Below are 27,508 nucleotides of genomic sequence, written 5' to 3'. Positions count from 1 at the left end.
AACGTCACTCTGTGCTCTATTGCAAATTAATCGATTATCACACATCGCCATAAACAGCTGTTTCAACTTATTTGTGCATGTTTCGCTGGTATATATTTTGCGTTTAATATTTTATTTTAACACGTGAAGTAAACAAATATTCGTTTTTAACAAATTAGCAATGAATTTGTTGCCAAAATCGCACGAGGAATTCGCGCAACCTGAATACTGGAATTCCTTCTTCACAAAACGTGGTGAGAAGGCCTTTGAATGGTCGGTTTACGTGAATTAGCCGCACACCGGTTTGCAACAATAATTAATGCGTTTTATTTTTTCTCCGCACGTGTAGGTATGGCGAATATTTGGAATTATGTGAGCAAATACACAAATATGTTAAGAATATAGATCAAATACTAATGCTAGGTTGTGGTAATTCCCAGCTTAGCATGGATATGTACGACTCGGGTTTTAGGTAAGTGAAAACACTAGCATGCAGCTGTATACGTTTCTGGTACGATTATGGAAATAGTAAAGTTTAATTTGTTTTTAGAAATATAACAAACATTGATATCTCTTCGGTGGCGATTCGTAAAATGTTGGAAGTAAATGCGCATAAACGTGCAAGCATGAAATTCCTGCAAATGGATGCCACGCAAATGACTTTCGAGGATGAATATTTCTCCGTTGCATTAGATAAGGGCACACTGGATGCGCTTTTTGTTGATGACACACCAGAGGTGCATGCAACCGTGGAACGCTACTTCAATGAAATCAAACGTACTATGCGGTAAGCAAGCGCTAGAGTGCATACAAGTATTTTATACTATAAACTGTTTTTTTTTTTTTTTAATTTTACAGCAATGGTGGACGTTACTTGTGTATAACGCTATTACAAGAACACATCTTGAAATACATTTTAGATTATTTCCCACGTAATGGCTTTATGTTACGTGTGGTGCATTGTGCCGATGCAGATCGTGCCAATCAAGAGAAGAATGCCGATAATCCTGAAGTGATGGCAATGCCTGTCTTCTTTGTAATTGCCACCAAGTTTAAAGCATTACCAATGCCGGTAAGCAATTGTTGCGTTATATTTACATTTTTTATTTACTTTTATTACTTTAGATACTAGAATTTAGTTTGGGCAAGGATAAAATGCAACGTGTACAAACTGCTAGGGAGCTGACAGATGCTGTGACGGCTGTACAGAGAGCAGCGTTGATATGCAATGGGCTAGCGCGCTCAAATATTGCAGGTTAATTAATTTGAAGAGAGTGTTATGTCAAAAAATAAAAAAAAAATATGTCTTATATAGGTCACAATGAAGTGGTAATGGATTTGTGTCAACCAGGCGAATCTACGCCACGCTATACAGTTCATGTGCTGGATCAACCACCGGCAAGAGGCCTTGGTAAATTTGCGGCATTTATAGTACCTCAGGGCAGGTAAGTTCTATCAGCATTACGGAAATCTAAAACATTACACTCTTCGCACTTTCGATTGCTTTATTTTACAGAGAAATCGAATGGCTCTTTGCCACCACACAGGGTCGTAAAAAATTACAGAGTTCTGCGAAATTTCAGCGTCTGGCCGTAGTGACACTGCATCGCGACCAGGAATATGCCTCATTGGACACCGTGAAGGGTGAACTAGCGGACAGTATCAAGTGCCTAGCACCTATTGGTCTAACGGAACAGGTTAGTTAACAAAGTGCTGCATGGTATATAACTTACAGTAAAATAATTTTTCCGTTATTACAGATACCGTTCTTATCACTGGGCGTTGATGTGGGTAAACGTGAAACGCTGGTTAGCGGATTTTCCAAAATATCCGGCGAATTTCGCATTGAGGAGGTGGAGGGTGGCGATGGCAAAGTATTCCGGCGTCTCATCTTTCTGAATAATCAATTTGTAGTACAATCGGAGGCTTTGGTGAAGACAAGTAGGCGTAAAAGTTGAGCTCTTTTATTTATTAACTGATCATTTTATTTTTTTGTAGTAAAACTGAAAGGTAAAAAGGAGCGCAAGAAAATCGATTTCGGCTATTTGGCATGCCAGCATCACTTATACATGTCTGCTGGCGTACAATTGACTACTGCTCAAAAGAGCGCTGACAATGAGTTCAACGATGTGGTCGTGGTGGGTTTAGGCGGTGGTGGTCTTTGCAGTTTTCTACATGCCGCTGTGCCGTAAGTTGTCTATGATTTTTGTATATTTTTATATTTAAAAGTATAATTTTTTTTCTATTTAAAAATAACAATCTACAGTAGCGTGCGTTTAACAGCAGTTGAAATTGATCCCATTATGTTGGAAGTGGCGGAACAATATTTCGAATTGAAGCAAGACAATCGATTTCATGTGGTTATCGATGATGGCTTGTCATTTTTAGAAGTTTGCAAAAAAGAAGGTAAATTCGACGTTATTAATATGTGCATTACTTTTTTTCTAATAATATTATTATTTCTTTGTAGAAATCAAATTCAACGCAGTGCTTTTTGACGTTGACAGCAAGGATCTGTCGCTCGGTATGAGTTGTCCGCCGAAGAGTTTTCTGGAACCTGCCGTGCTCACTAACATTAAGTCCATTATTGGCGATAAGGGACTCTTCATATTGAATTTAGTGTGTCGTGATGAAGCATTACGTGACGTCGCCTTACAACAACTACGCGCTGCTTTCAAAGCGGTTTGTTGTTTCAAACTGGACGAGGATATCAATGAGATTATTTATTGTTCAAATAGTGAAAAGTACAAAAGTATAGCGGAATGGAAGAAAGATTTAGGCGCGGCTGCTAGACGCTTAAATAATGCGGCCAAAGAGCAGAAATTACATAAGGATGATATGTTAGAGGTTACGGAGTTTTTAAATGAATTAAAGATTTAAATGAAATATATATTAAAAGAAATGTTTATAAAAAGAAGTGACGTGAAGTGACTTACATATATTTTGAAATTAATTTTTGGATGATATTTTCATTCGTCGAAGTTGCGAAAAAATAAATAGTTTTTGACCAAGTGATTTTCCGATATTCGATTAATTTGTGGCAACTGTTGTTTATTCTATGCTTTATGCGCCAAATACAAACGCTCAAATTAATTGGCTTAATGAAATGTTTGCAATTAAAAATTCAAAATTTAAATTCTTTATACTTCTTCGTGGTTTTGCTTGTTGTGTCGGCTTGCTGCCGCTTACGCTTCGACTTCTGACGTGCCACATGCTCGGCCAACATATCGGAGAGATCCTCCTTTTGCAAATGACTTTGTTGTTCGCGCATTTGTTGTTCATAACGTTGTGCCATCGCCTCATTGTCCAAGTCCAATTCGGATGGATCCAAAGCCAATTCGACGGTACCCTCACGATCAACGGTGACAGCGGCACGTGCTGCCGGTTTATTGACACCACTAATATCGTAGACGTGTGTGGAGCCCATCATGGAAGCACCAACACGATCGGTACGCTTTTCGGGGAGTACTTGATACAAAACGGGTGTGTCATTGCTGCAAGCGATAAATATTATTTAATAATATAGTATTAAACAAAATGTAGCAACAACTACTTACTCTTCCATTTCGGCTTCGATTTTCTTCTTACGCAATTCAATCGTTTCTGGCGTCTCCATGCCGGCGGGTACACTTGTTAGACCCGATGGTGTTACCAAACCTTCAGCTGGCGTTACGAGACCGCTATCGTCTGGCTGGTTAGCCAGATCTTCACCATCCTCCTCCTCTTCCTCGGATGACTCCTCAGACTCAGACTCCAGTTCACCCCATTGATTGCGCTCAATATCGCCCTCGTCAATGCCACTCTGAAATGGATGAAAATAAACAAGTATTACAAACTAAAAATGCCAATAAGACTTCTAAAGCCTCACATCCAAGTCCATAATATTTGTGCCAAATACATCGCCGTACAATGGTTTGCCATTCTCATCCACAGGCGGTTTACCCCAACCACCGGCATGATAGCCGAACGATGTACCCTCAGGTATGGGCGCATTCAAGCCGGGTATTTTCAAACTAGGATATGATGGTGGCGGTCCATAACGTTGTTGTGCAATAAGCCATGGTGGTGGAATTTTATGTGAATTTGGACCCACTGGCATACCGAGTGCTATGCGCAACTCTTCGGATAAGTCGCCCGGTTTCTTCTCCTTCAAACGTGTCTCATACTCTTTGCCCTCATAGTATAGATCACCGTGTATGGTCATGCGTGGTTTGGTCTGCCACTTGAAGAAGGCATCATGCAATTTCTGATAGTCTATATCGATTTTACCCATTTTGGGGCGCACACGTTCGCGCATTTTCGACTTCAATGACTTGGCATCGTCCTTCTCCTGCAGCGATTCACGCATTTCCATAATGCCAGTCTTTTTGATGAAGGCCGGCAAATCGAATGGTGGCTTCTCAATACCACGCTTGCCTTGCAGATATTTTCGCTTGAAACACCAGTGACGTGGCACCTGCACAGTGTTGCGATAAGCCTTCAGCTGTACAAGTAATTTGGGATCACGCGCAGTGACATCGTGCATTTCAACAACATCGGGACGTGAGACCAACTGTTTTAGCTCAGCAACGCTTAAGCGTGTGAGTTTCTTCAGTTTGCGTTTAGATAATTTCTCCTTGTCCTCTTTGGTTTCCTGTAAGATAGCAAAAAATATTTGTAAAAAAAAAATATTTGTAAAAAAAAATATTTGTAAATCATTACGAAGTAAGTACCTCATTGTCATCGTCGTCATCATCATCTTGCATCTTATCGACTGGCTTCTTGGGCACAGCGGCGCCTTCATTTTCCGTAATTGTTTTGTCCTTTTCGGCGACCTTGGGTTTATTCTCCAATTTAAATATCTCGAAAACGCGATAAAATTGCCTATACATTGGCGCTAAATCGGCGATTGTTATGCGTTCGGGCACGTATTCAATGGTCACATCATCCTCACCGACAACCTCCGATTTATCCTTCTTATCAACTGCGCTTTCCTTTTGTTTCTGTCGCTCTTTATCCTTATCCCTATCCTTACTCTTTTTGTCCTTCTTGCTCTTGCTCTCTCTATTTTTATCTTTGTCCTCTATTTCATCCTCCGAGTTATTTTCATTCGTTGCCACCTTTGCATCGTCATCAGCTTCTGCATCATCGGCTTTACTTTCAACTTCAGTTGTTTGATCATTTTCAGCGTCATTTGTGCGCTCGTGGTCACGTTGCTGCCTAAGTTTGCGATTTTGCTTCTTTCTGCGTTTCTTCTTCTTATTTTTATCAGCACGACTTTGTTTACCACCTTTACCGGTTAGCCCACCGTTCAGTTGCGTTTCACCTTCTTCATCGGAGTCATCACCGGCATCGCCGTAGTCATTACCAATAACTCCACTGCCAGCGTTGCCAACACCACCACTATTTGCTTCATCCGAAGTAAAATCTTCCGCATTCACATGAAATTCTGCTGCCCTTTGATCTTTTAACGCTAAAACATCCTCCAAAGCTTTCGGCAGCACCACTTCGGTTGGCTTCTTATTTTTCTCGTCATCATCGGCATTTTCGCCGCTTTCGCCAACTTCACCCACACTATCCGCTGCTGTAGAACTACTCGACGTATTATTACCATTACCACCCATAGGTTTCTCAACTTGCATAGACATAAGTGGCATGGGTCTCCCGATTTGCTCACTGTTAGGTACCTCCATACGTTGTGTTGGTGGTGGTCCCTGTGTCCATGGTTGTGGTGGCGCGATTTGTTGATGCGGTGGTGGCGGCATCTGTTGCGGGTTCATAGGTTGCATTGACAACTGTTGCGGATTCATTTGTAATGGCGGCGGTGGCAACTGCTGTGGCGGCGGTTGCAATTGTTGTTGAGTTGGTGGCGGTATTTGTTGTGGTGGTGGTGGCATTTGCTGCGGCGGCGGCAGTTGTTGATGCGGCATATTAAGGCCGGGCGGAAATATTGGCGGTGCCGGTGGTCCAGGCAACAAACCTGGTGGTGGCCGCATGCCAAGCAATGGTGGTGGTGGACCGCCTTGCATGGGACCGGCACCGGGCGGCATAGGCATTTGTGGAGGCTGTTAAATTTTGTAATTATAAGAGGTTGCACATTAATAAATTAATATAGAAATACCTGATCACCCATTTGTTATTATTAATTAACTTCTTTCTTTCACTTTTAGAAACACAGAAAATTATTTTTGCACAGCAGCACAGCTAAAAACTCTTTAGTAACAAACGATGTGAAAGTCGTGTTTGGTCGATTAGTGCATGCGAGTTGTTATCGATTATTGGAAATCATCGAACATCGATGTTGTTGGATATCAGTTGTACAGTGGGTTAATAGAACATTTAATAAAGATATATTTAATTTTAAACTTTTTATATGTTTATATATATGTAAATTTTAAAATAAATAATTAAGCTTTGTGATTTTTGTATTCGGAGCTTAATCAAATCTTAATTTTTATTTATTTTTATTCGTTGCAAAATACGTATATATGGCAACGCCACTTATTTTTCAGCATGCAACCCTTTTGTTATCGTTGAATTAAATTAATTCGAAATGTAAAATAAAATAATTTATCATTAGCAATTGGATCGTTGTTGTTGTTGTTTTAACGATTATCCAACAATCATTAAAAAAGCGAATGGATCGTCCATTCCCTTTGGAGCTTCCCATTTAATACGGATAAATAAAAAAACATTTTTTAAAATTTATTTGTATTTATTATATTCTTATAAGAATGTGGCAATTTCATAAAGTCCAATGTATATTTTATTTTACCTAAAATACTACAACATCTTTTTTTATTATTAAATAAATAACTCCTATAGACAAAACAGCTTTATGGCATTGCATTATTTTGTGTTATAAACGCAATCTCTCTTACAAATACATAAACGTACGCGCCCTTACACATACAGATACAAGCTAGAAATATACACACGAAAGTATATTTAAGTGCTTACATACAAAATAGCAAATTGAAATAAATTCGCCATTGCATTAAAAATAATATTTAAACAAAATATGTATGTATGTATGTATGTATGTAACAAATAAGCTTATGTGTTATAACAATTGCTTTAAAATACATTTCGTATGCATAAAATTAAAATATAATTTACAAACTAGTGAATACATGAAATATTTACGTTATGATGTAATGCTATAACAATGTTTTTTTTTTCTTGTATGATTGATTGGAATAATGCATGAAAGAACTTAGAAATAGTATGAAATAAAATCTCGCAATGAGATAAACTGAATGTAAGCAAGCTACCATGTTGGCAATTGTAAATAAATAACAAGTACAAGAAGTAATCATTATTCTACATATTTGTATATGTACTCGTGTGTGTGTGTCTGTAAGGAAAATAAAATTCTTTAAAAAAATATTAAATACAAATTGCAATTAAAGAAAAATGTAAGTGGCTTTTTATCAACCGCTCTAACGCTGTGTTTTCATTGAAACATACAAAATATTTAAATATTTTATGTGTAACTACTTAAATTGAAAATTAATTTCGCAATAACAGTCAATTGTTAAGTAACTACATATATGTGACTCTATATAGGTGTAACATATGTAATTCTTGCCGAAACAATTTCGATTTTTGTTTTTGTTTGACTAAACAGCCTACAAATGTATGTAGCGCTCTTTGTTTTCAACAACTATATACACACAGGTACATATTTGTATGTACATAAATTTGCTTATAATTAACAATAATCAGGCGTTTTTAAATTTTGTAATAAAATTCATTGTTTTTACAATAATAACAATTTTCTTCGCTTCACACAATGGGCTCACCACAACAGGTTATATAAATAGAATATTTCTTTCATATACACGCATACTTATGTATATACAAAACTAAATTATTCATTACATATATTAAAAATATGATTTAAATAGGATTTTGGAAACTTTACAAAAATATTCAAATTACAAAATTACAATAGTTTTTGCATTAAAATTTCAAATTAATCAATTTTACATTTTAATTAATAATTGTCTGTTTTAATTACGAGCATTTTGTATTACTAAGGAAATCTTAAATTTATGCAGTTCAGCTTTGTAGCTTTACTCTCTTCCATTCTTGCTCTCTTCAAATCGTTGACTTAGTAGTTAATTTTTTTCTTATTTATTGCAATCCGTCGAATTGTCAAATGAATTGTTGTTCGTCGCCATATAATTCTTAACTAAAAACTAAATTAAAAATAAAATTATTTTTTTTTTAAATAAAAATATTGTTACAACAACAAATAATATTGTTAATTAGTTAAATTTATGAAAAGGACAACGGCAGGCAAGCACAAAGTGGCGTATATGAGGTGTAGATATAATTGAACATGCTTAAACTGAAGAAAAGCAAGCTGAAGGCTTTAAAATATGTAGATAAAAGTGTTAAATTGAAAAGCAACAACAAATATTGAATGAAGAAGCATTCAGCGCTGCATGATTTCGCTTTGAAAAAAGAATTTGCAATATTCTAACCTAAAAGTGAAAATTAAGAGGTTTTGCTAAATCGTTACTGATTTTATATTTGAAAAGCAAAAAAAAAAAACGGAAAAAATAAAAAAAGACCAAAAAAAGAATGGTTTTGCTAAACCGTCACTGTTTTGATATTTCAAAATAAAATAAAAAAACAAAAAAAAATTAAGGCCAAAAATAATGCGAAAATGATTAAAATAGCAATTTAGAAATTCCAAAAAAAAATTCACGAAACTACACGACTACGCACGAAATGATAGTAATTCAAATTGGAAAATTTATGTTCAAGTTCAGACTTTAACTTCGCTTTTTCTCCAAATTTTATATAAGAAATATATATTTTTTACAGCGCTTACCGAATTTAAACTAATTTTGTAATATCATTCAATTTAACTCAGACTAAAAATATTTTATATATCTATATAATTAACTGTTAACACTTAGCGCTTTATTCTTCAGCACACGTGTCGGCAATCATTGCATAAATATTTTCGAAAAGGCGCTTGAATTTCAAAACTTATACTACAACTAACTCCCTCTCACACTCTCTTTCTCGTACTCTTTTGAACGCGTTCACTTTAGTCAAAGACTATATTAAAAAAAAAAAATAATAATATAAATAACCGCGCAATTACTATAGTACACCTCACAGGGGGGCCTAAAATACTTTGCGAAATATTTTATTGAAGCTGCGATTTTTCTTTTTCGTCGATGTGGATGAAGTGGAGCTGCGATTACTATTGCTAGCGATGCTACTGCCATTGCTATGACTGCCATTACTATGTGCATTACCATTACCATTATCCGTGGCGCTCGTGCCTGTCGTTGCTACACTGCTGGCGGCTATGCTTTCGCCCGACGACAGTATGGCCTCTTCGAGTATGCGAAATGAATTCTCTGTACGACTGTTCGGTAGTAGTATTTCCGAGAGTGATGATGAGTCCAAACTGACGGTTGGTGATGCGCGCATAAAGCCGCCGCTGGCCGACACCGAGCCACTTAACGGCTTAGAATCGGAATTTTTCGAGCGATACCATTCCCAAGAGGTGGATTCGTGTGGATGTTTTGTTGATTTGCTGTTACGTAATTTGTTGCGACTCTTGCCAAATGGTGATTTAAAGAAACCCGGCGCTGTTAGGCGACTTAGCTTTTTGCTCAATTTTTTGCCCTCCGCGCCATCAACAGCCTCTACGCCGTCGTCCACTTGATAGCCGGATGGACCTTCAGGCATAAATTCATTGTATGCCAGGTCGGATGTTGGTATGAAATTGTCAAGGTCATCCTCTTCGAGACGTAGACTTTCATCGTATTCAGCTGCGCTGTCTATATCCATTGAAGCAGAGCTGTTTAAATTCGCGCCTCCCATAAACTCATGCGATACGGAGGCTTGTCGGCGCGGTAGCTGCGCTTTTCGTTTCGATTTGTTGCCAGCCGACTTATTGTGGCTGTCACCAGTAGCGGCGAGTGGCGGAGCACGCGGTGGCCGTCCATTAACCCTCTCCAAATTGTCCATAAGCTCTGCAGCCGTTCCGTTTGTCGCATTTAGTTGGGCGAGATGACGTCGTGCCTGCTGCTGCGCGTGCTCTGTATTTGGCCATGAATGCTTTTCACCTTTGCGTCGCTGTCTAACGTTTTGCGCGCTTGAGTCGCCTTCCACACGCCCGACAACGCCATCATGCGAGAGATTCGCACCGCCCATGTTGCCGTTGTAGCAAATAGAGATTTTCCGTTCACGCTGTGCTGCATTCTTCGCTGTATCGCCTACGGCTTCGACGGTTTTACCATCACTGCTCTCCTTCAGTATCATAAGCGCCTCCTCACTGGGCCGTCGCATTTTCTCGCCGCTCTGCTGATGATCTGAGAAATCTTCAAAAGACTTGCGACGATTGAGTTTCTTCTGCATTGCCGCGACGGCGCTAGCTGTCTTCTTCCTGTTGGCGTTGTTGTATAGCGCCAACACTTCCTTGGTTTCACGGCGCATCGAACGATAGAAGAGTATGCTAACCATGAGCACGAGAAAGACGAAGGCGCCCACAAAGATTATGACCACAATGCAGGCGTGCACCTGCAGTGACAGGTCGTCGAGTTCGTCCTTCAGTTGGGCATTGCGTTGCGCGAGCATTTGTTGTAGCTCGCTTTGGCGGCGATTCTGCTCCTCCAGCGTGCGTACTGTTTGCACCGTTTGCGTGAGTGTCAGTTGTAGCTCTTCCACTTGTTTCTTATAGCGCCGTGATAGTTCTTCCAGGTATTGACCCGACAGGGACATATTCCGCTCAAGCGCCTGCGGGATAAAAATAGTGTGAGAGATTAGTATTAATTGAAAAGTGTTGGAAATAAAAATGTGCAAAGGCACCTGAAGTCGAATAGCAACTGAAAACGCAAGATTAGAGTTAGCTAAGTTAGAGTGAGTTTTCAACGAAAGGTAAGTATGAACTCGCAACTAACAGTGTAGCAAATCGTTAGTTGAAAAATGCATATTCAACACGGAAGCTTGATGACTTTGTTTTTAATGTAGCGGTGGGGTGATTACGATTAAAAAAAATTGTAATTGCGCCTAAAGGTAGGCAACACATTCTTGTAAATGCTTTATTGTACGGCTCTTCGGACAGATATCTCTGAAATAAAGTCCGAAAGTTCAACCTTGGACCATATAAAGCATTCTATGCAATTCTGCTGAGGTGAGCTACCACTCTATTTAGCATTTTAGAGAAGCTGTACTTGATTTGTAAACTTGGTGACTTAGAATATATATATTACAAACTTATATATTAAAAACAGAATTTATTTTAAAAAATTTACTACTAAAATCTCTCTTTTGAACCACTGTTCTCTACCACCAATTAATTTCTAGACCTGCGTAATGCTAACAAAATAAATATACGGCTACAACAGCGTAAAGGGATGTGCCTAACAAAAAACAAAAAGAAAAAATAATGGATTACGTGAAGAAATCAAAAAACCTTGCGTTAGTTAAGCTAAACGGAGCAACAATTTCGAACACGCAAATTTGCCATTATTAATGCCCACCCGCAGAAGCCACAGCAAAGACATGGCATTAGAAGGACGTACAACGTTGCTGCTATACCTTGGCCATATATAAATTACAGCTTTACTAGAGTCTAGATAGTATAACGGTATGTCTATCAGCTGGCAAGACAAAAACAATAACAAACTTCGAAGGGTAGTATAGCGGTAAGAAGGAGTCAATCAACTTTGTATATAGATAACTAAACATATATTAATTGGCAGGGTAACAAGGAAGTAACAAGCAAGCTAAGTAATGGAGACTAGTTTGGCTCACATTTTAGACAAACTGTATAAGAAATGTTTATTTTGAGGTTTTTCAATTTTAAACTCCATTAAAGTCTTCAGAAGGGTCTTGCATTGCACTTGAATTCACTTTCTACTTTCTGTTACAGTTTATATATTATCAAAATAATTCTCTCTCTACCCTCTAAATACCTTAATACGATTGGACAAACGTATAAAGACGCTCTCCGACTGTGGACCACTGGGTATCTTCTGCTGTAGATTCACGCCAGGTTGACTACCATGCGCGTTCGCCTCACCGCCACTCGGCGCAGCTGTTGTTGATGTGATTAGGTTGTCGATATTCTCCCAAGAGGCGGCATCCTCTTCGCTGCGTGTGCCCAAAGCGGGTGTGGCCGTTGTGGTTGGCGTTGGCTGCACCGGCGGTGGCGCGTTATCGCCGCTCGCGCTATCGGCAAGCACTTTGAGAGTGTCGGCGTTTACAGGCGGTGTCGAAGTTGTCGTTGTGGTGCTTGTAGCGCTGCTGTCATCACTTGAGTCACCACTGCTTACATCCTCGCTGTGACTGCCAGCAATGCTGGGTTCGTTTGGTGGCGTTGGTATTTGTTGTTCTTGCTGTTCGTCGTGTGCAGGTACATTGAATATATTTACATCGGGTGCTGGTTCCTTGCCACCACTGGTGTGTGGCGCATGTGTTGTCGTTGTTGTGGTTGCGTCGTCGTCGGCGTGCACTTGTGGTGGACGTGCAATTTGCTCGGCTTCCGCTGTGCCACTTTCCGTTGTACCGGTTGTTGTTGCTGTTGTCGTTGGCGTTGCACCTTCACCGCTAAAAGTTGCTTCAGCGCTTTCAGTTGCAATGCCGTCACCGAGATTTGTGGTGGTCTCCGGTGTCACTAGCTTCTTTTGCGTGCCGTCGATAATGCCAAAATCGGCTTTTTTCAATTTCTTGTCGATGGTTAGATTTAGCGGCGGTTCCGTAACCACATTTTCGTCTTGCGTGTTGTCTGTTGCAGCGGTTGTGGTTGTTGATTTCGTTCGCGCTTGCGTCGCCAACATTTGACACAGCGCGCCCACATATTCTCTTGGCAACAAATTCAGGTAATAACTGTTTTTCACGTCCATCTGTCTGCGCGTACACTGCTCCCCGGCAGATTTCGCTTTCAGTTCAATGCCATAATCCTTGGCACAAATGCGCGTGCGCAGTAGATCTTTCAGCAGCCATGGCACTTTGAGTAGCGCTTGCAGCGACTGGTACTCACAGGAGAGCGCATTGTTGATGCGCGCTACCAATGGTTGACTGCAGTCGGCGCAATTATATTGTCCCGCTGCCGGTGTACGGCATTGCGTTGTAAGTGTTGGCGTGCGCGTCAGTGTTGTATTCTGTTGGTTGGCGGGTTTTACAAGCACTTCGGCGGCTTTCTTGACGATGGAGAGTACAGCGTCAGAGGCGGACTTGAAGAGATTCATATCTGGCGTCTTCGCGTGCACTTGTTCTTGTCCGAAGTCATCGTCAAAGTCATCCAAATCGGTGTGCGGCGTATCCTCCGTCTCGAAAGCTTCGAACTCTGATGTGCCGAAGACGCGAAAAAGTGACACGGGACAAAAATGCTCTTTGGAGTAGTGCGAGTGTATGTCTACGCGCACAAATTTGCCAAACAAATGTGGGTGCAAGTCAAAACTTTGCACATTCCGCTTGTCCTCCGCTATAAAACGTCCCACATTAGACCAATCGCGTGTGGGGAAACGATTTGAGACGGCTACAGTGAAATTTTTCGGCGACGAAGAGAACAACTCGAAATTTGCTAATTCGACTTTTTGCGCTTGTATCGCCTCGCAGAGTTCCACGACGAACCAAATGCGATTGCCACAGGGGCTCAACATGTACTCATCCTTCGAGGAGCTCAACACTGCACCCGTATTACTGGCATCCGCATTAGACGCGATAATTTTGGCGCCACAATCGGGCGAGGCATAGTTCTTGTTGCGCATCTTGAGCGGCGCTGCGCGTTTGCCATCCCCGTTGGTGTGATTCTTCTTCTGCGTGGCGGTATTTACCACCTCCTGCTCTTTTGCTTGCTGCTTCTCGGCAGCCTCCATTTGCTTTTGCGCCCATTCGGAGAATACCGGTATGGGTACCTCCTCCGCGGTGAGATTCACGGTGTTGCCCGCATTGTTATCACCCGTCGCGGTATCTCCTTCAGCAGCTGTGGCAGTAGCTTCGCTAGCGCTCTCATTTTGTGTTGCTGCTGGTGGTGGCATTGCTGCGTTGGTGGCATTAACAATTGGAATGTTTAATGGAATTTCACTAGTAGTGAGATCTGCGTCCGTCAGCGTTGGCTGCGTGTGTTCACCGCCGCCAGAGTCGTCAAATTTGATGATTTCTTCGTCTGAAAAGAAGATTTGATTGTTGTAGTAATTAATTGTTGTATTCAATTTAGAGCTATAGATTCTGAGAGGATAAAATATGTGCGACCAAAGGCAGGAAATATAAGGAAGGATGTTGGTTTGACTGCAAGCTGCAAAAGGCTGGGAACAATCCCTTGTCTAATAAAGGGTTTTACAATAAGAGTTCTCATTACGTATGAAACTGAATTTCTTTTGCATGGCCACCAGGGGCACGCTTGCAGAAGTCCAGACGCTGAACCCAATTTTCGACGGTTTTCAAGCAAAAATATGCCGTTACTGCTACAATTTCACGTTTGATATCCGTACGAAGTTCTTCAATCGCTGGCTTGTTGGCATAGACCATAGACTTGACGTAGCCCCACATGAAATAGTATAAAGGCGTCAAATCGCACGACCGAGGCGGCCAATTGACTGGGCCATTTCGTGAGATAACACGTTCACCAAACTAGGCTTTCAATAAATCGATTGTGACATTCGTTGTGTGGCTTGTGGCGCTGTCCTGTTGGAACTACATATTGTCCAAGTCCATATCATCCAGCTCGATCCAAAAATTTTTAGTTGTTGCTCAGCCCAATTCACGATAATACAGATTCAGCGCTCTTAAAGTTGAGACCACTGACTCGTAATTTCTGTAGTAAATGTTTATAATTTCGACTCGTTGTTTGATCGTATATATTTACGTGATGGTACGGCAAACTTTAAAAAAGAGAAGAGTCAAAAGAGCAGAAAAAATTTGGCGTCGTTTGCTGTCCCCATCGGCCTACTTTTGCAGCGACTCTTTTGAAAAACCCTTTGTAATAGCGCAGTTGAAAGGATATATTCTTTGTTCACTGAAGATGGTCTTCGGCTTTAATAGACCAGATTTAAATCGAACCGATAAAATTACGGATTAAAAGGTCGTACTTAATTCAAAAGCAGAACTTTTCTTATTTTTCAGAGACAAAGAAGGGAGAAGAGTTTCAGAAACACTTAGGGTCTCTAGCAACTAGGTAGGTTATAAGGAGAAGAACATTAGATACATACCCTTTCTAATAACCTCACTGCTATTCTCCAATACATCCAATGTATGATTTTCATGCTCTCTGGCAATAGTGTCTTTTGCCGCATCGATGATGAGTGCCTCAATATTGCCGCGCGTTGGCTCTAGTATTTCCAATGGCAACTCTGTTACAGTGATTGTGGGAATCTCTGTAATATCCGGCAAGCTGGAAAGAAGTAAAAAGAAAAGGAAAATGTTTAGTTTAATTTTATACTTAGAATAGATTTAAGACTTCAGAGCTTTATTTTATAGTTTTAAACATTGAGAGGGAGTGTTTAAAGTTACTGGAGACCGGTATAAGACTACCTCAATATATTTTGCACATAAAGATAGAAAGATACTAGTAATAGTTCCTCACCAAAACAAATGGGCTCTGATTAAAACACGTTGAACTGACCGAAATATCAAATTAATATGGCAACCCTCGTAAAATATATATTGGTTTATTTGTGTTCAAAAATATTTACTTTGATTAACACCTTCTCATTTATTATTTACCTGAGAAACATCGTCGAGATGGCAATCAATTGCGAGAACCAAATCACCCAGAAGAAGATCAAGAACATGGTCAAATTTGTTTTGACTTTCTTCAATTCACCACAAACGAAATTCGTTACGATTTTCAGCAACATTATTTTTTTTTTCAATTATTTGACTGCTAATTTGCACAGATTCTAGGTAAATAAAGTAGGTACACAAATACAAAAACACTATACAACACTGGCTTCAATTTAAGAGTAACACAGTTGGAGTGAAAAAAATACATATTTCAGTGTGTGTATATTATATATTTGATTATTTATATTAGTTTTATATTTCATAAAAAAATTTAATTTATTTAAAAAAAATAACAACAACAACATTTAATTTGTCACAATCTGCTGTGTACTTGTGAATGAATGCCATTACTAATGAGTACTTTGCTGACTAACTTTAATTACTATATATGCGCATAAACAAACAAACAGGAAGACTTCATTTGACACGGCCAACAAATCAATTATAATGCAATAAATCACTTGAAACACTTGAGATTGGCAAATAAGAATGGTACAGGTGTAGCGCCTGGTCGTTAGATTTCACTTGAGAAAGGTGTAGAAAGCAGTCACTTTACTATCAGCAATACATGCGCGCTCAAGCACTATATACAACGCGTTAAATCAATCAAAATTCGAAAGATTTGCAGAAAAATAAAAATAAATTAAACAAATATTTAGCAGCACGTTAACCGAGCAGTAGTTTTGAAACACGTCAGCGTAACTGTTTAAATGCTCACATACTGAGTAGATAAGAATTGAGTTGACGAAAATTCGAGTAAACAGTCTGCTTTATTGTGTTCCACTCTACAAATAATAATAATATACAATAAGTGCACAAATAGGTGGCCAAAACAATGATAAAATACAATAACAACAACTGTTGTTGGTAAACATACATACAAGATAACAACTAGCTGCAGTTCATTAACTATAGACAATGCCAAAAGATATTCAGTAATTTACATGCGAGTGCACTTGTTTAATTATATGAGTATTTACATAAAACTAAACACAGTGTTACATATAGATAAGTAGTTGACAATACAAAATTAAAGAAACATGCAAAAATTAAGTGAATTTTGCATTAATTTTAAAAGTGGAACTTATTGTGGAACGTGCTTATAATATACAAGTACAAGTGTGACGAATGGAAAACAATTACGAAAATACTGAGTACATTTTAATTTTAATTAGGAAAGTAAAAAAATCTGGCGTTTACGGTTTTATATAACCTTGCATGTATTTAAAAATTGTAAATATGTACTTAACATTATTGCTTTTGTTAAAAGATTTAAAATTCTAAAGCTTGAATGCATTCGAGAAATAGAGGGTGATATAAGTTCTGAGAACCCTGCTCCGATGCACTGATTTTGTTTAGTTGTAGAATTGACATCCGATTTCAAATAGTTTTAAGCTAGGTTTTAAAAAAAAAACGTATAAAGCTTTAGATGCTAGTAGGCAGCGTCATCTCATAATACAAAACGATCCCTGTGCTGATGTTAAGAATCGAAAAGTTGTCGTCCTCGATAGTGAAAGAATAGCAAAGCTTCGTATATACATTCATATGTCGGACCAAAGCTTATAGGTCCTTCGGTTAACATCACGAATGATACAGAAAGCTCGGTCTAGTATCTAATACAGTTATGAGAGTCAATAAATACGAATAAATATTAAAAAAAAATTTAAATTTTCGAAGAAATCGATTCCTGAGTCAATGTCAATGTCGAAAAAAGCTCTCCCTTGGTAGTGCATGATAGATAAAAGATAAAGATATTAAAAGCTCAGGAAAACTTCAAAAAATCCATAAGTTATTCTGAGGATAATCTGAGAAATTGAACTCTGAATTAATGCCGAAAAAGCTCTTCCTTGATAGTGAATGATAGATAAAGCTTCGTATATTAAAAGCTCTAGAAAGCTTCATAAAATACATAATGTATTCTGAGGATAATCTGAGGAATTGATCTCTGAACTAATGTCGAAAAAAGCTCTCCTATGATAGTGAATCATAGATAAAGCTTTGTATATTAAAAGCTCTAGAAAGCTTCATAAAATCCATAAGATATTCTGAGGAATTGACCTCTGAACTAATATCAAAAAAAGCTCTCCCTTGGTAGTGCATGATAGATAAAGCTTCATATATTAAAAGCTCTGGAAAGCTTCATAAAATCCATAATGTATTTTGAGGATAATCTGAGAAATTGAACTCTGAATTTATGTCGAAAAAGCTCTTCCTTGATAGTGAATGATAGATAAAGCTTCGTATATTAGAAAAGCTTTATAAAATCCAAAAGCTATACTGAGAATAATCTGAGGTAATCACAAATTATAGGAGGAGCTCGGTTTAGCATCTTACACAGACTTTGAAAAAATTTAGATTTTTCATAGGGAATCTTAGAGATAAAAAATATTGCATTATTCTTTGAATATAATATATAATATAATACTATAGTTTATATAGTAGATAGTTTACTGCTTGAAAGCTTTTAATAAACAAAACTTGGTGTCTTATACTAATATACTGAGCTCTCTCAACGAGCAGCGCTAATCTGACGTCACTAAAAGTGTTTATGTGCTAATTCGAGTTAATTATAAGCTTTTCAGAATAAAATATCATTAACTCATTAACCTTTTTTTAAATCGTATGAATATAGGAAGCAATAAATTGCCATTTTTCGCAGTAAAAATATTGGGACACACCAACTAACATCTGTATGATTTTAAATTGAATTTAAAAATGCCCCTACTTGAATTATATATTTGAAGAAAAAATGTTTGAAAATGATTGTACATCGAGTGCATGAGATTGAAAATGGTGAAAACAGCAAAATTATCGAAAAGGCGTTTAAGAACATTTGTGTGTCTCCACGATAAAAAAAATGGTACAGAATATCGCATCAAATTTATAAACTGGCTCGTTGAGTCAATTCGTTAATAAATCAGATTATTTTATAAAAAAAATTGTGATCATTTTCTGAAAAAATATGAAAAAATACTCAAATCAGGAATGATAAACTGATTACTGCACATTCTACACTCCACACTGTGTTTTTGGAGAATAGTAGTATATAAAATAATAGAAAAGTATATAATAGACGTAAAGTTAAGCTTAACTGTCTGATCTTATATGGAGCAATTCACGGTGCTAACTACTTTATTAGGTAAAGCTTGTTTTCAGTGATTGATGTCTGTTGTTTCGAATAATGAAAACTTAATAAGGAGCGCTGTAGGCATATATTATATAACATATATCCTATAATGAGCGTAATAAGTACTATATAAATATATATAATATCAATAGCAACCTTTATAGCTTAATTCAATTCAATTCAAGTTCGCAAATAAGCATGTTTACATTCATCATTTGCTTGTAAATCTATTTACACACGCTATAATTAGTCTGAAAATAGTTCTAGATGCTTTGAAATTATGCACCCACGCATTTGCGAACACAAAGCATATGAAGCGTGACATTTCTTTCAACTATTTATAGAAATTTTGTGAAAATATCTCTTATTTTCTTTATACATATGTTTGTAAGTGCAACAGTTTTGACACACATTTTCGGTTGCCTTCACAGGCGTCACAACTGTGTTGACATATAATTACATATCTTTCATACGCATTTCCTTACACAATGCCGACAGACCGACTTTTGCGCATTTCACCAATAAAAAAAGTAAAGAGAGAGATGAAAAAATATAAAAAAAAAGAAAACAAAAGAAAAAAAATGAAAATTGAAAAAAAAATAAAACAAACCAGAATGCAACATTGGCCACAAAGTCACACATTAAATGTGTCACAGCGAAATTGTTTGTTTTTGTTGGTTGAAAATTTTCTTAGAAGCGTTGTTGTGCATAAAATACGTAAATTATACATTATTGTTCGCACGTTGCATGTGACAATGAAATTTTTGTAAGCGAAAAATTTTCTTCGCAATTCGTTTGTTATTATCGTTGCTGTTTTTTTGTTCCATAGCACACACAGCTGATTGCCTGCCTGCCTGCTTGCTAGAAAGACGCCAGTTCAATGACAAACATGTCAAACTACAATTGTTTCTTTTATTCACCACGCACAGCACAGCACACCACATCACTGCAGCTTCACCTGCTGTGCATTAACTAACTAACTAACTAGCATTACATGCAAACAAACTCTATATCTTAAGCCACACTTCGCACAGTTTGTCAGCATATTGCATTTCGGCATTTTGGCATTTCTTCGCCGCTTACAATTTGCATTCGCACACTTAAAACACCACTGGTGAACTGGTGAATGCTGTCTGCCTGTCTGTCCGTCTGTTTAAGTAGCTTTAACGCGAAAGCATTTAATTTGTATGTAGATAAAGCGTCGAGATAAAGCGCCGCTTTTTTTTTTTTTTTTTTTTTTTGCGCAACACGCACGGCTAATTGCCTGCACCGTCACGGCTTGCCGCCACCGCCGTCGCCTCACTTTACCTCACCTGAGACGGCTAAGCGCCAATTAAGCGCAGCGGCTGTCATTTGCATTTAGTGTTACAATTTTTAATAGCTTTTGCTAAAGCTACTCACATACATACACACATACATACATGCCAGTCAGCTTACTATCTTTATTACTGGCATATTTTTTTTTAGTTTTTTCTGTGCGAAAATCATTACAAAATGCATGCATTTAAAAGAAATGCTGACAAAGTTATTTGAAATCTGAATTGTTGGCATACGAAAAACTATTAAAACAAGTCATTATTGTTGTTGTTATTTTTAATTAACTTTAAATGAAGAACGCTGCTTTCTTTACGAGTAGTTGCTTGAGTACGCTGAAACTAAACGCTGTGTTACTAATTAATTAAGCGGCTTTTTTATTGCTTGTAGAATTACAAGCTGGTTCCCAGATCACGAACTCACGTTCTGTACAATAAACACACACAGCGCACTTATTGTCGTGTTTGTAATGCGAAGAAAACCGAAGCTACTTTACAGGCTCGCTGGCATTCCGAAGGCATTTTTGGGCCATACTCTTTTAAAAATGAAGTCAGCAAATTATTCGATTATTTGTTCACCAGATGATTATCAATCATTTATGTCGGTGCAACAAGACATACAGCGAAATCTCTCTCTAAAGGTCCGAACTTAAGAGGAACAAGTGATATCAAGGTTAAGTTAACTGGAACTGCCAATTGGTTTGGAGTTCCGTCTCAGATTTCACTTTTACATTGGTTATCGGAGCATGGTGAAGTCTTCGACGTTCTCTGCTATCAATAACCGGAACGAAAAGGTCCCAAATTTATGTTCCATCAAGTTCTATCACCTCACTAACTTTCCTGCATCATTTCGGAAACTAATAAGAAATACAGCAGTTCCTCTTACCTAACTTAAGGGGTTAGGGGTAGTCATGAATTTCAAAATATCTTTTTTTTTTGCATTTTCGTTAAGAGTAATCTCTTAAAAATATTCTCTGAAAATTTGATCCGTTAATTACTTTTCGAGTTATTCGACAAATAACAAAAAGCGCTCGGATACTCCAAAACGCTAGTTCTAAAGCTTAAATACGTTTTTTCTCAAACTATGAAAAAAATGTTTGAACTTGCGACAACTGTAACTCGAAAACCGCTCAGTATTTTTTAATGAAATTTATACAGCTTTTAGAATACATAATAATACCGGGCCTAATCGAAGCGTTTTTATTTTTCAAAAATTTAGATTTTTTAAGACCAATTAAGGCAGTAGTCTGCTTTACGGGCTTCAAAAAATAAAATAAATTTGTTGGGAAAAGTATTATTTAAACTACTTATTTTGCAACTTAGTCAATTTTTTTTAAGTGAATTTTTTTTTTCAAATTTCAAAAAAATTTGGAATTTTATAACTTCTTCGGTATTTTTTTAGTTCATAAAGAAAAGGAACTTATAAAAATAAAAAAAAAAATTGGTTCGACTGTTTCAGAAACATCGCACGACCTCCATCACCGGCACCGATTTACAAGTGCAGACACCAGGCGCTCCAGAAAAATACTTACAACTTTGTAAAAATTTCAATATTTTTTAAAAATAAATATTGTTTTTTAAGCCTTAAATATAGTACACTATCATCGTGAAATTCCGTTTACCGCAATCAGTTCCTTCTCTTTCAAAAGAAATTGGTAAAAACGCTTTTTTGCGGCTTCTAAAGCAGACTACTGCCTTAACTGTCAATTTTTTTCCGGAAATGTAGAAAAAATTCCTGAGGACGCCATTTTGTTAATTTTTTAAGAAAACAGCTTCGACCCGCCCAGTATTATCTATTTATAAAATAAAATTTTCTTATCCAATTGATTTTAGACGAATCTCCAAGGACATATGAATTTCACCGCATGGACCTGTTTTGGACCTTGGTCAATACAAACAGCTATAACTTTGGAAATTATATTTTTTTTTTCAAATTTTCGTGACTTCAAGTAAAAAGCAAAAAAATTACCGAAAATTCTAATTTTTTCGTGTCTCTGACTACCGCTAACCCCTTAAAATGTATGTTCCGGAGATCTTTTCAACTTCTAGAAAAAACCTGCCTAGTCATATATGGCTAACTAGCTTTAGTTCATTTAAATTGAGTTTATACTGGTCGTTCGATTAACGGAACCTAAAATGATCTTTCAGTGACTCCTTGGTAAACAAGGGATTCTAGTATACCCTAGTATATAGAGTTGAAAAAAAGTGCGAAAGAATTCAAATACGCCAAAATTCATTTGATAGTTCTCATTAAGTTTAATCTTTAGAGACCCTACCTAACATAATGGATAGATTACAAAATCTTTAATCAGAACTCATAGGAGAATAGGAAAGATGTATCAAACGAAGCTCTTAAGTGAAACGCTCTGAACTGCTTTAAAACCTTTAGAACCATACATTCGAAAATAACTTTGAGATACAAATCAAAAAGAGGAGAGAAAAGCTCGGTGTCTATGTAAAGCTATATAATGAGTACTGAATTTTTCTAAATTCGAAATGAAAACGGAAGGCAACAAAAACGAATTGTATTACAAAACGATAAAATATGATGAATTATCAAAAACAGAATAAGAAAAGCAAAACAAAACAAAAAGAAATCAAAAATAAACATCAAAAGAAATCAAACAATTAAGTTCAAGTAAAAAAGTAAAGAAATAACAATGAAACCATATGTATTCGCGACCTGCATTTATTGAGACTTCCGTCGCCGGCTATTTCATGCAAAATATATTCTCGCTCGTCGTGCTTTGCAATATTTTTATCTCGTACGCTTTTTATAATACAAACAATGATTTTTTTAAATACAGACATATGTTTACAAACAGCTATAAGTCTGTGTGCGTAGGCAAAATTTGGGGCATTGACCGTATGTGATGAAAAATGAAATCAAAGAAAACGCGGTGTAAACGTAAACAAACGCTATTAAAAGGCCAAAAAGAAAAAAACAAAAAAAAAAAACGTGATGGCAGCGCAACAAGTGGCGCCTTAGGAGGCGCGATACCTAGCAGGGGGGCGACATTATAATGCGGTTTCATGGCGTGCTTCTCTAACTTATGTGGTTGGTTTCCTCACGCCATTTCTGCAACTGTGCACACTTGGCGTCGTTTTTTGTTTATTTATTAATTATAAATTAATTGCATAATACTTTTATTTTTGCACAAATTTGAGTTAATACATACACACTTGTATATAATACATACCTACATACACATTTGTTTTTTTTTTTTTATAAATAAATTATATGAATTTTACCGTTTTAAGGTTGCCTTGACTTTGTTCTTGACTAACACCAAACAAATTGAGGCAGTCAAGTGCGTTCAAGTATTTTTAGTTTAGAAATATTTGAGATTATATTTATTTTCATGATGAATGTAACGGACTCATATTTGAAGCAAACATTACTGAACATTGTTATAAAAACAAAAAAAAATAATGACGTCTAACTGTTGATAAGACTTGACGGGTGATAAAACCTAGTGGTTCTGAGAATTTCGATCCGATTGTTCCCGAAGAAGCTCAGTGTTCCAAGATTAATATGAGATTTCAGTGCTAAAACATTTCAAACTTTCTTCCAAATTGATTTTGATTGTATTCCAAAGAAAGAAACTTACTTCGGTTAAAGTCTTAGGGAGAATCTCATTATCTTATAAACCTATTAAATATATCAGTATAATCTGGTCGAATTGATTCTTTACTTTAGACTCTTTTAGAGACTATCTAGTGTGCTATCTAGATCACTCGGAAGAATTATTCAGAATCTGTATCGATCGATTCTTTCATTTGAAGACCTGAAGAGGGGTGAAAGTGAAAGGAACCTATACCTTATTGCTGAAAAATGTAACTTCTATTATAAGCTTTTGTGGTCTTGGATATAATCCAGTTTTAAAGAAAAATCCTCCAGGAAGTATCAGCTTTCCCATAAGAGCTTAAGAATACGCTATATTACCGAGCTCAAATCATTCACTAGTTGGTCCGACCAATATTAATTTTAAAGTCTTCATAAACCTTTATGATAGGACAAGAGTAAATTTCGATGATAGACTAAAAATGTCGGGAAGTTCGTTTGAAATTATGGCTTGGTAATACTTCATTATTTAACACTTATATTGTCATAATTTTTTCTCCCTTTTAGATACTAAGCGCTACGATCGTTCCTATAACCTCACCGTGCTGGTAAGGTCTATGCCCGTTACACTCATAAATCAAGTAAGCCAATACTACAATAGTAACATATTTCCGCTTAAATGGCTTTTACATAATCCCCAAATTGAATGCAATAAATATGAAATTCCATTAAAGTAATTTTGAATATTTTAATTTACAGATTTACGCCCAGATTTCCGAGCATGAGCCATGACAACGTAAACAACCAAGACAGACAGAGAGACCGACAGACAGACAGTTCGACGTAAGTATATTTCGGCGTAAAAATATTTGCATATCTCACAAATGTAGATAGAAAGGAAATGACAACCGACAATTCGGCAACATTCCAGCTGGAGCCCGCTAGGCCTAAAGCTGACGCAAAGCAAGAGTACGGGGTTGGAGAGGCAGCGTAGCGTAAAGCTTATAACACTCGAGGACTGTAATTGTATTTGCATTATTTTAGCCACCTGTAATATGCAAATTGCCGATCCAATGCGCGCCGCGGCGGTAATAAGGAACAACAAATAACAAATTGAGTACAACAACAATACAAATGGAGCTATACGAATTAGCTGGAGTTGCGAACTTTGGTTTGGAGTTTGTACGTGTGAGCATGATATTGAGTGCCACGACGCGCGGCAATTGTGCCACTTCACACCACAAACCGACTGAGTAGTAAGTAATCTGATCTGATTTTACCCGAAAGACAGACGACGGCGCAAGTGCAAGTGGTAAACAATTTGCGTTGGTGTTAAGAAAACAATTGGCATAAAAGCCAAAAGCAGCTGCGCTTCTGGCGTCTGGCGCACAGAGTGTTGGTTGCTAGCTGCGTCACGGCACGTACATACAATGTAGATAATGTTGGTGCGGTTGTTGGGAAATTTGTGGTACGGTGTTGTGTTGAGTTGAGTTGTGTTGTGTTGTCTTAGGCGCATGTTCCAACAGCAAATAAGCATGAAACTATCACCTTTAAGCTGGCAGCCGAAACACTTGTCTATATTTGTTGATTTTATGAAGCGTGTGTTGCGCAGTTGGTGGAGCGACAACAACCGCACAATTTTTGTTGCATAATATACGCTGATGAGTCAAGTGTCAAGTTAACTCACTCAAAAAGTGATTGAAAGTCAAATTTTATATTGAACGTTATACGAGGGTGGTCTAAATTTCTTGAGTGCTTCACATCTCAGCCGATTTTTTTCATAAATTGATGAGGGATTAATAAAATACTGGTATAAACGGATAATTGACATACGATGAACCCTGATTTTGTAAATCTACACCCGAAATTAGTATAAAGTCTTCTTCTTGACTGGCGTAGGCACCGCTTACGCGGTTAAAGCCGAGTCCACAACAGCGCGCCACTAATTTCTCCTTTTGGCAGTTTGGTGCCAATTGGTAATACCAAGTGAAGCCAGGTCCTTGTCCCCCTGGTCCTTCCAACGGAGTGGAAGTCTTCCTATTCCTCGGCATCCACCAGAGGGTACTGCATCGAACACTTTCAGAGCTGGAGCACTTTCGTCCATTCGAACAACAGGACTTAGTCAGTAATTCAGTCTTTAAGTAATTCAAATATGATCCTCATTTTCCTTAGATCAACTACAAGCATTCGTTTTTAGAAATACCGATATTAAGTTTAACTGTAGGTCAAGAACTTGGCTTCCGAAATCCCTAAAGATCAACTTATCATTTCCAAAAGGAATTAGCTCAACTCAGTGTGGTTCAAATAGACGGCATCAAAGCATAGGTATATGAAGAAGATCTAGAAGGATAGCTGCCGTGAATGCTGAACTAGATGGGAACTGAATTCGATTAGAATAAAACATCTTCTTAAATTCATTAACAGTCCGGTGAAACAACTTTAGGCTTCTAGTACTTCTGCCCTTAAAATGTCAAGGCAGTCAATAGAGTCGTAAAATAAGTCTTACCAGTCTAACAAATTTAGATTATATTCAAATAAGTGAAGATAGTTTTCATTGTTCAAATATAATTTCCAAAGCCTTTCGTGTAAATGGCTTTACTCGTCTTTTTTATCTTGTTTATCTATACATTGAATGATGGGAATCGAGAAGTGAAGAGAGACCCCACTACAGCGATACTAAATGTGATATTACAATTAAGCTCACCACTTGTAAAAATACGAAATTTCATTGAACTAAAATTAGCGCAAAAAAAATCACACAAACAACTCGTAAATGAGGAAACAATTAGCGAAAACAATGTGCGGCAACGAATTCGCCTCGAAACCTAAAATCACGATTTGCGATAAAAAAAAAAAATACGGTTTAAGCGGCAAATGCATTGAGTGGGTCGCGTGAAATTCTTTAGCGCCTTTGGCGCATTGTTGCTACGTAAATCAACAATCAGCGGCCGGTAATCATTTAGCTTTCAGTGTGTATGTCTGTATATATGTTTATGCGGAACATGGTACGCCTGCGCTGGAGGGACACAAATAAAGCTAAAATTAAGTTATTTAGAGCAACAGCTGCGCGCGCACACGCCTACAGACACATTTTTTTCGCGGATTACTGATATATGTACATATGTTCATATGAACCCCTACATATTTGAGTACCAGTTTTCGTTGTAGATGCATACGCAGAGCAGAAGCCGAAATGAACTTGTTTATAAACGAAATGAAAATGAAAAGAAAGGAGCAGTTCAATTAGGAAATAGACAAAAGGGAAATTATAAGTATATAGAAATATCAATATAACTCAGTCAGTCCAGGCATCAATGGATAACACTATTTTTGTTTCACGAGTGCCTAGAATGATCATCGCCTGTATAGGTCCTCTGTAAAGAGATCGAAGGTGAGCTAGTAGCCGCCATTTTGTATGTTAATATACTGAAATGCTAAACTCGATTCATTTTTCCTTGTTTCCAGAAGAAATTGTCTTTTTTGAAGGCTCTAGACTAGAAGATACCTCGGTTCCTTTGGATCTCATAAAAATTTATCAATGAGCGACCCTTCGCGAGCAAATATATCATTCCTTTCCTAAAAGGTATAAGATCTTTTTCTAAAATTTTGAACTTTTAAGTGGTCGACCTCGTTAGAAAACACTCAAAACGTCTTTGGTATAGGCTCCTAACTCAACCCTGTAAATAATTATATTTTCCATTCAAAAATGAGGTTCGAATATATTTTTCAAACTATCAATTATCTGTACGAAGTTGAGGAGCAACAATACTAAAAAAGAAATGC

The 27,508-nt window shown here is 37.4% G+C and overlaps 3 protein-coding genes across 7 annotated transcripts in view; 1 reads left to right on the top strand and 2 right to left on the bottom strand.

Annotated features, from left to right (window-relative positions):
- The first annotated feature begins 32 nt into the window (after positions 1 to 32).
- On the top strand, positions 33 to 2,994 carry LOC105216594 (eEF1A lysine and N-terminal methyltransferase homolog). The gene is made up of 11 exons (XM_011191175.3): positions 33 to 252; positions 329 to 451; positions 530 to 766; positions 838 to 1,051; positions 1,105 to 1,234; positions 1,295 to 1,424; positions 1,496 to 1,676; positions 1,740 to 1,920; positions 1,978 to 2,167; positions 2,246 to 2,385; positions 2,450 to 2,994. The coding sequence occupies exons 1-11, from the start codon at positions 161 to 163 to the stop codon at positions 2,857 to 2,859; spliced, it is 2,028 nt and encodes a 675-aa protein (XP_011189477.1). The 5' UTR covers positions 33 to 160; the 3' UTR covers positions 2,860 to 2,994.
- Positions 2,995 to 3,009: 15 nt separating this feature from the next.
- LOC114803490 (splicing factor 3B subunit 2) lies at positions 3,010 to 6,234 on the bottom strand. Its single transcript, XM_011191178.3, has 5 exons — positions 6,080 to 6,234; positions 4,692 to 6,023; positions 3,848 to 4,612; positions 3,537 to 3,781; positions 3,010 to 3,473 (listed from the first exon to the last, which is right to left on the bottom strand). The coding sequence occupies exons 1-5, from the start codon at positions 6,089 to 6,091 to the stop codon at positions 3,104 to 3,106; spliced, it is 2,724 nt and encodes a 907-aa protein (XP_011189480.1). The 5' UTR covers positions 6,092 to 6,234; the 3' UTR covers positions 3,010 to 3,103.
- Positions 6,235 to 6,652: 418 nt separating this feature from the next.
- LOC105216596 (SUN domain-containing ossification factor) overlaps positions 6,653 to 27,508 on the bottom strand; it is a 56,389-nt gene continuing 35,533 nt past the window's right edge. Inside the window, exons 3-6 of one of the 5 annotated variants that reach the window (XM_029043107.2) lie at positions 15,147 to 15,328; positions 11,910 to 14,104; positions 9,240 to 10,728; positions 6,653 to 8,162 (exon numbers count right to left, since the gene is read on the bottom strand). In XM_029043107.2, coding sequence (XP_028898940.1) covers positions 8,152 to 8,162; positions 9,240 to 10,728; positions 11,910 to 14,104; positions 15,147 to 15,328 — 3,877 coding nt within the window. In that variant the 3' untranslated portion in view covers positions 6,653 to 8,151. Of the gene's footprint in view, positions 8,163 to 8,185; positions 10,729 to 11,909; positions 14,105 to 15,146; positions 15,329 to 15,660; positions 15,982 to 27,508 lie in introns of those variants that run through there. The other 4 variants (XM_029043108.2, XM_011191179.3, XM_054227999.1 and 1 more) reach the window with 4 other exon arrangements.

Source organism: Zeugodacus cucurbitae, chromosome 3, assembly GCF_028554725.1.
Source record: "Zeugodacus cucurbitae isolate PBARC_wt_2022May chromosome 3, idZeuCucr1.2, whole genome shotgun sequence".
Lineage (NCBI taxonomy): Eukaryota > Metazoa > Arthropoda > Insecta > Diptera > Tephritidae > Zeugodacus > Zeugodacus cucurbitae.
This window is presented reverse-complemented; position numbering and strand designations above follow the sequence as displayed.

Coding starts and splice junctions, on each gene's coding strand:
- LOC114803490 (XM_011191178.3), bottom strand. Junction 3,782..3,847: donor CAAATATTATGGACTTGGAT/GTGAGGCTTTAG, acceptor CATCCATTTCAG/AGTGGCATTGACGAGGGCGA. Junction 3,474..3,536: donor ATCGAAGCCGAAATGGAAGA/GTAAGTAGTTGT, acceptor TATCGCTTGCAG/CAATGACACACCCGTTTTGT.
- LOC105216594 (XM_011191175.3), top strand. CDS start 161: ATGAATTTGTTGCCAAAATCGCACGAGGAATTCGCGCAACCTGAATAC. Junction 1,677..1,739: donor CTATTGGTCTAACGGAACAG/GTTAGTTAACAA, acceptor CCGTTATTACAG/ATACCGTTCTTATCACTGGG. Junction 2,386..2,449: donor AGAAGTTTGCAAAAAAGAAG/GTAAATTCGACG, acceptor ATTTCTTTGTAG/AAATCAAATTCAACGCAGTG.